Genomic DNA, 8,301 nt, shown 5'->3' on the forward strand with positions numbered 1-8,301 from the left:
GTTTCGTAGGTAATGTATTGCCACCGAAAGATTGTCGATTTTTAGAAGAGCATGTAACAATAATTTTCGAAGCAAAATATTAATATGCTCAGATGTTAAAGATGTGATCAGATTGGAAATCTAGAATTTCCAAGACGGTGATATCCTTTGCAATTAACAACATTAAAAAAAGGGGAATATGGATCAACTTAGGGTGGTAGGACCATCTAGAAAAAGACTTGCAACAAGTCGTACCCCACACGTTATTATATTTAAATGTGGAGTCTTGTAACAAGTGAGAATCCCAAACACAAAGGTCAGTGGCAAAAGTCGTCCACGTGTCCCCCGGTAACAGTATGGAACATAATCAAGAAGTATCCCAGTCTGGACAAGTCTTGTGTACACAAGTTGCTTCCACGGTGTATTTCTTCATCCGTCACGTACTCTAAGCAGCTGAAAATAAAACGGTTATTAATGATATTACATTTGAAGATATAATAGTCAAGTCACCAAATACATTGGTTGTAGATTTAAGTAGTCAGACAACTGAAACAGGTTTTGAAAAATCATCGTCTTTGTGCATTAGACGAATTGTGAAAATCAAGCAAAGGGAGTTGTGTGCTTTAGATAACCCTTCGACGTAGCCTTTTCCTATGTAAACTACATTGCCGGGCTATTGTAAAGACGCATGGTCATCAGATAGGGCATGAACGGACATTGTATCATGGACTGAAAGGAAGTGGTGAGGCTCCAAAACTGTTTTAATATCACGTACTTAACCTCTGTATATGTAAAGCTATAAGTCACAGAAATGATGGTAGGGTGAGAACTTAATTTAATGATTGCTTACGTTTTTCACCTAAAAGACTCTTTATTGTACGCAATGGGCTGAGTGACCAAATCAGAGGTTTTTAAGGTTTATAGACAGTGGTCATAATTTTGAACTATAGATCAGAGGTAAGCAACTAGTTGTTAGCAACCGCTGCCTGAAGTGGTTTCTCTTAACCGAATACAGGGATATTCTGGATATTTTGTCACTTTTATAACGAATACACAGATGAAAACACAAAGTGTTTTTGGTAACACCACACCTAGAGTCCAAGATCTTAGTCTTCTCATTCCGATATCCTAAGTTTTAGGACACGCTTGAGACATTTGAGCGTATAATTGTGCTGAATTATTTTCTATATCTTATAGCATAGGCAACAAGAGAATCTAAACGTTTTAATTCTTTAAATACACTTGAAGCTAGAACTGGTATAATATCACAAACATCAAATGTTTCCATTCAGTTAACAGTGAAATATTGTAGAAAATGAGCTTAGATTATTTGAACTTCCACGTGGCTAAAAACTGGCAAGTCTTAAAGCAAGTGATGAATAGGAACGTTTACATTACACTTCAATAACGGCGCTTTTTTCAGCTCTTCAACCTTAAACGTTATAGTAGAGTAGACGTATCCATTTGCTGGAAAAGTAATCAACTATAAAACGAGAATGAAATATGTATGTGGTGAAACCAAACAGATCGATCTCAAAACGTATGTTAAGTAGGAAATAAAATTTAGGACCAGGAATGCAGATGCATGTGTGCTTTCTGAATGATCACTTTTATAACTTCAATATAGTTTGCGAAGTATGTTTTTATAATTTTTATTTCCTGCATTCTATTTATTTTTATAATGGTTTATGCTGTAAAACGACATCTCCCTAATAGCATCTAGTCGTTTATCTCATGCAATGATATGAGTGTTCTATAATGTATTATCAAGGCTAAACGAGTTTCTTATTTTTATTATAAATATCACGCTACATCTTAAAAACACTACATTACTAAATTGCATCATGTTAGGCATTGCATTCTTGTACAGGTACAACAGACACTCATTTTAAACCCTAATACTTTGTATTCATTGTAGTTTGGTAACAAATATTTTTATAGATATTATTAATTTTATCCAATAAAACAACTTATATTTTTATACTCTTGAAAATTAATTATTTCAATCATTTTAGCTCCATTCCTTTTAATTAAAAAATGGTTGTATTTGAAGAGTTATTTTTAATATCTTAGTGTCGAAAATTTTAAAAATATGCCAGGTTATATGCACTCTCCTACCAAAATATGTGGATAAGTATTCACAGAAGGATTCCTCAATATCTTGATAGGATGTAGCACTAATATTTCAACTTCTCTGCATGTATTGTTTCGAAACTGAGCGAAACGGTTTCATATCTTCGCAAAATTACAATGAGGACAGGCTTTTACACCAGATACGCAGAATTTGTTTCCTTTCCTCCCCACATTCATGATGAGAAAACTGATCTGATATCACAAGTGGTCCTTTAAAATTTGGCCACACTGATTGGAGTAGAGTCGTCGTGAATTTGTTGTGAACATGATATTCAAGTGTATATTTCTGGTGCTTCAACAGAACATTAGTCTAACCTGGGTGAGTTTTGAGGTATTTTACTACTACTAGATTTCTGGTTTCATCCACATGTGTCGATTTTCGACGTTTTTGGTTACTGAAATTCAGGGCATTTACGTGTCTTTCGCACAAATAGTGTTATCAGGACCGTACCCAAGAATTTTGGAACATATCCTTAGAGAAGCCCACCCTCTAAATCTAGCGAGTGCACATTGACATCATTTGCTGTTTAACCAACCTTCTAGTTCGATGACGAGGAACCCACTTTGAGACTAATAATGGCTGGAGACGGCTTGAATGGGTAATGATGACAAAACCTTGTCGAAACATTGTACATTTGCTGTTATGCTAAACTTATATTAAAGTTTTTCTTCATTACCCATTCAAGCCGTCTCCAGCCATTATCAACCTTCTAGTTGTTTGTTCTTTTTATGAAACTTTACTTACCTGTTGTCCATCAATAAAATATATTTTCAATACTTATTAACAAATACAATACCCCCCAGTGGCACAGCGGTATGTCTGCGGACTTACAACGCTAGAAACCGAGTTTCGATACCCGTGGTGGGCAGAGCACAGATAGCCCATTGTGTAGCTTTGTGCTTAATTACAAACAAACAGAACAAATACAGTAGATATATTTTCAATAACTTGTGTAAAACTACAACAGACATATTTTCAATATGTAGTGGAAAAATACAATAGGTATATTTTCAACACCTCAAAAATAAAATGAATATATTTTCAATAGCTGGTTAAAAAGTACAATATATTTATTTTAAATGCCTTGTTGAAAAATTACAATAGATATATTTTCAGTAGCTTGTCTAAACTTGAAATAGACCCACTTGAATCATGTACTTTCAAGTAATTTATATAAAAACGTTCAACATGTATTTTATTATATAGACTCACACACACACCACATACATAGACCCATATATTTCATGTATAAAAATGTCCCTAAAGCAATAAATAGCTTATGAAAAATAGGCAAAAATAACAATTTATGTATTCTTCTACAGCTATGTAGTAGCCTATTATAGGCACTACCGATTATAACAAAAGAATACACAGATCTAGATATCCTCGCTCTTGTTATTTCATTTAAGGGCACCTATTGCTCAATATCTATATATATTTAGTACATGCTACTAAGAAAACATAAATGCTCCTAAAGTCTACATTGTTTATTATTAATCTGTGCCTATTAATTCAGTCTCGAATCTATGGGTATGTGTGTCGTAGCTGAAATATCTATTAATTTTACTCTACTGAGACTAGTATAATATATATATATATATATATTCAGGTATGTTCAGATAATTCTTCTAACTTAGTCATACCCGTGTTAACCGGATATCGCAAAGTCGTAAACATGTGTTAATCGCTTTTAGGTAAAGGTTAGTTCTGCATCTTAGGTCACAAGCTAACATATACGTGTTTCTGTACTTATAACAGGTTAAATGTCTTTCTGACCATGCTGAGTAGACCATGCCATATGTTCAGGGAATGTCCAACTATTTTTGGCACTTCAATATATATCATTTATAGGTTGCAATAAAAGCGGAGTCCCATAATGAATGTTCTATTTCTTGCTTATTTTAGGTGTAGAAAACACAAAAAAGATAGTCTGTCATACAGCACGAGACCCACACACATATCAAAAAGCGCTTGATAGTCAAAGGTTTTTCGAATGGTAAAGTTTATTGACCAGGCTACTACAGAAGCAAACCAGGTTCTGTCTTTTTCTATTCCAAGTTTTCACAGGTATACATATATTTCAAATACCGTAAATTTTAAAATCTAGTCATATGTACACAGAATAATCCTATTGGGTAAAAGTGAACGAAAGGACAGCGGTAAGTTCACGAACTTATAACGGTAAGATACGGGGTTTCATTCTTTGCGGTGGACACAGCAGATAGTCCAATGTGTCTTTGTTCTAAAACAAACAAACTACAAGTTTGGTGTAGTGTTAGTCTTGTTTGCATTTACACTGATAATGAATAGAGTCTGATAAACTAAAAACAAGACAGCTTTGAATGAAGAATGCAATTTTATTTAGTGGACCTGTCCTTTGCAATATTTCAGGCAAAAATATATTTCACATCCTGTTCATAAGATCTGAAATCTGATACTCTAAAATTACACTCCATTCCTGGACAAAAAAAAAAAAATTGGATGAAGTGGCTGGGATCCCTTGAAACTGTTTGTTTCAGGGAACGATGAAAGATGGACCATAAAACAGTGTTCCAAAACGCGGAAGAGTGTGATAGCATCTGTGATGCCCACTGCTGTCGAGGTACAATGTGCAGTCTTTCCTGTTGCAAGATATGACCGCTATCTAGCAACTCTGCCATTGCAGCCTACGCTATGAAGTTAACTTCTAATGGTATTGGGTCAAATTTGTACTTTTCCTGGAACAGTAGCATCCGTTTGATGTTGGTCATTCTTCACACTTACCTTCTCAACACAAAGAGTTCGTTAGGTTGGTTTGGGTACTCGAGCTTTATAGAAACTATTGTTTTTCGACGTAATTGAAACTGTATTGTCATCCATTCACTGCATAGATAGTGGTATTGCAAGTTTCCAACAATCTACCTCGTGATTTTACCGTTTCTTCTCGAGATCCTTTTCTTGATGGAATGGCTGTTTTTATTATGTGGTCTTTACTAAGTTTAAGGTTTCCAATTACTTAGTGGTAAGCTGTGTAAATGATATCGTTTGATTTGTACCTTTTAACTATTGTTCATTGCTGATTGCACTGATAATAGTTGAAATAACGTTTCTGGATTTTTTACAAAATTTTTATTTTTATCATGTGATTCTTAATGATTTTATATTTTCGACGCATTTTCTGTTTGTTTGTTGTTTTATACACTTACTATTACTTGAATGTAAACAGATTTTTGTATGCTAACATGTTATTCTTTATCTCTACATTTTAGATAGCAATTCAGTGTGGTGTCAGGTGGGACACTCAACATGTCAGCCACAACCAGAATACTAAAAGTGATAGTTTAACTCCACCATGGACTCAAAGATGTTCTTCAAGGACTTCCTGTCCTGATTTTAACCAAATAAGTGACATAGAATCCACATCTCCTACAAGAGATATAAAATGTAGATCACCCAATAGTGTCTCTTTTTTTGATTTTTCTTTTCCCTTAAACACATTATCCCAAAAAAACTTGAATTTAGAAGGCAAAATTCAACGAAAACTTGGTGGTTCTGTAGCTTCTCCCACCATCGCTATTTCCCCATCTAACTTTGACAGTTTTTCAAAGTCCTCCTTCGTAACATGTATGACTCCCACCTCCACGTCTACTGTTTCAACGACTTCGTTTTCCAAGAAAGATTCTCTTCGATTTGAGGAGCTGAAAATTTCACCAGTGGAAAGAAGGGTAAAACGACAACTTCGTTTTCTGACTTCTGCAAAAACTTCTGGTAAGAAACCCTTGTCACTTCCAAATGAATCTCTCTTCCTTGGCCTTGATAGTGAGAACATGACATATTTGGATGAAAAATCTCATCAACAGCTTTTGTCAAACGTTTCCAAAACAGAAAAGCATCACTCAAAAGATATGACGTCAGACAGAACGCCTATTGTTCCAGTTGGAGATATGGATTGCAGTAATAAATACGCGAATATTGCATCGGATGCAATAATTGATATGTACCATCCAGACATTGGACAGATTCTTGATTTCCTCTTCATTGGTAGCATCGAAGCAGCCTATAATGACTCCTTACTTAATAAATTTAAAGTCAGGTCTGTAGTAGATGTAAGCAATGTGGACTTTACGGATGTCTCAAGTTATAGAAAAGCTATTTCTCCTTCGCAAACACAAAATTTCCGCACTAGACTATGCATTGGTTTGTCTCAAGAAGGGAGGGACAATATCTCTGTCTTTTTCGATGATGTCAATAAGTTCATCGAGGGTGCAAGAAAAGCTAACCGAAAAGTTCTCGTTCACTGCTTTAGAGGGCGCTCGCGAGGACCTGCGATGATCGTTCAGTATTTAATGCAGTTTCATGGTATGAACTTGGATAATGCACATAGATTTATATGTGAAAAATGGCCTCGTGTTGATATACATCCCAACTACTTCAAGAAATTGAGACAACTAGACAAAAATCTTAAGTCTTCAAGTAAAAGAAGAGAACACAATCCTTTGTTTAGAAGAACTGCTTGGTCTTGAAACTAACCTGCCTCATCTATCGTGCACCAATTTTCAGTAGTAGTATTTCCTACCTGATGTTTTGTCGACTGTCAAAGAGACAAATTTTGAATTGTAGCGGATTAATACTTTACAGAAAAAAATATGTGTATTTAAATATTTTCGGTTACATTGTAAAATTATGTAAATACGCATTTCTTTTTAAACTAGTATTTCAAAACAATTTGGATTTTATGTGTCAGGTTCAGTAACTCGTTGCCATTACGTGTTGTCTGGTCTGGTGGAACCTAGTTTGAATAAAAAATAAATTTACAGCTTCCCCAAATGAATAAGTAGTACGAAATTTAACATCAGTTTTAATGTAGTTTTTGTTTTCTTTTTCCTTTGTATTAGGATATGAAAAGTTAATCTATATGTTAGTGTTCGATTCTAACATGTGTGTGTTCCTCATATCTTGAAAACACTGTGAGATTCTGAGGACCGATTGTTTACTTTTTCGTTTGTTTTTTTTATAGTTTAGCGGATTTTTTCTGGACAGTACACTAAACTATCTAATTATTTCTGAAGTTACCTCTTATGAATAGCGAGCTCTGGAATAAGTACACGACACGAGTTTAATGAAATGAAGTATTGTCAGTATAGTTGTTTTTTTTATTGTACGTTATGTTAATTAAGTTTAGCAAGAATCACATACATGTACATAAGACATAATGATACTTTTAAAACTATAAGCTGTTTCTAGTACTTAAGCTCCCTAGCTGTTTCAAAGATGGGATCTCTAGGTAAAATATCCGAGTATCAAAATAATAAAACAGCCCAAAACATCAGCTCCCAGCTCCGGCAAAGAAACGTTTTTAAGTTGTTATCTTAAAAGATCATTAAAAATTTTTATTTTTTTTCTTTAAACTTTCCATGTAACAAGTAACGTAAGGGCAGTTTATCTGTTAGTTAGGCTTAACTTTAAGGTTAATACTTTTCAGTCAAAAACACAGCATAACAATTTATAAATAAAGTACTAAGGTAAAGATTGAAAAATAGCTTTTTGTGTATATTTGGTACACACTTGAAAATCTTGCTTTAGCAGTATTCTTACTTCTGACATACATGTTTTTGTACTGTACTACACATAAACACATTTGATAGATTTGTAATCGAAGTGTTCACAAACACGACAAACTTGATTTTATAGTGTTCACACACATAAGAAGCTTGTTTTTACAGTGTTCACACACATAACAAACTTGTTTTTATAATGTTCACACACACCTGACAGACTTGTTATCACAATGTTCACACACATGACAAGCTTAATTTTATAGTGTTTACACACTTGACAGACTTTTTATCGAAGTGTTACAAATACTTGACAGACTTATTATTGTAGTGTTCACAGCATAACAATAGTAACAATTTATAGATAAAGTACTAAGATAAAGATAGTGAGTTTTTATTTGTTTTTATTTATAAAAGAAAAAAAAGCATGTGCAAGGACTTGTAATGGCAAGTTAACAAGGGCCAAAATAGTAATATTGAAATTTCGTTTTTTTTACACCATGTGATTTACAAGTAATGCACTTATTAAGAAAACTAATTCAATTTGTACTCCTTATAATAGTTACAGGTAAGTTAAGGGAACTGAACTAAACTGCGTTATTTGATGTGACTCTATCTATACTTAATGCAGATATCAACATTCGTGACCTATTC

General features: G+C 33.9%; 1 protein-coding gene across 1 annotated transcript; it reads left to right on the forward strand.

Annotated features, from left to right (window-relative positions):
• Positions 1-5,718: 5,718 nt before the first annotated feature.
• Positions 5,719-6,615, forward strand: LOC111087161 (dual specificity protein phosphatase 8-like). The gene has a single exon (XM_022392832.1). It carries the CDS (start codon positions 5,719-5,721, stop codon positions 6,613-6,615), a length of 897 nt encoding a protein of 298 aa, XP_022248540.1.
• The last annotated feature ends 1,686 nt before the right edge of the window (positions 6,616-8,301 follow it).

The sequence above is a fragment of the Limulus polyphemus genome, unplaced genomic scaffold (assembly GCF_000517525.1).
Source record: "Limulus polyphemus unplaced genomic scaffold, Limulus_polyphemus-2.1.2 Scaffold1810, whole genome shotgun sequence".
Lineage (NCBI taxonomy): Eukaryota > Metazoa > Arthropoda > Merostomata > Xiphosura > Limulidae > Limulus > Limulus polyphemus.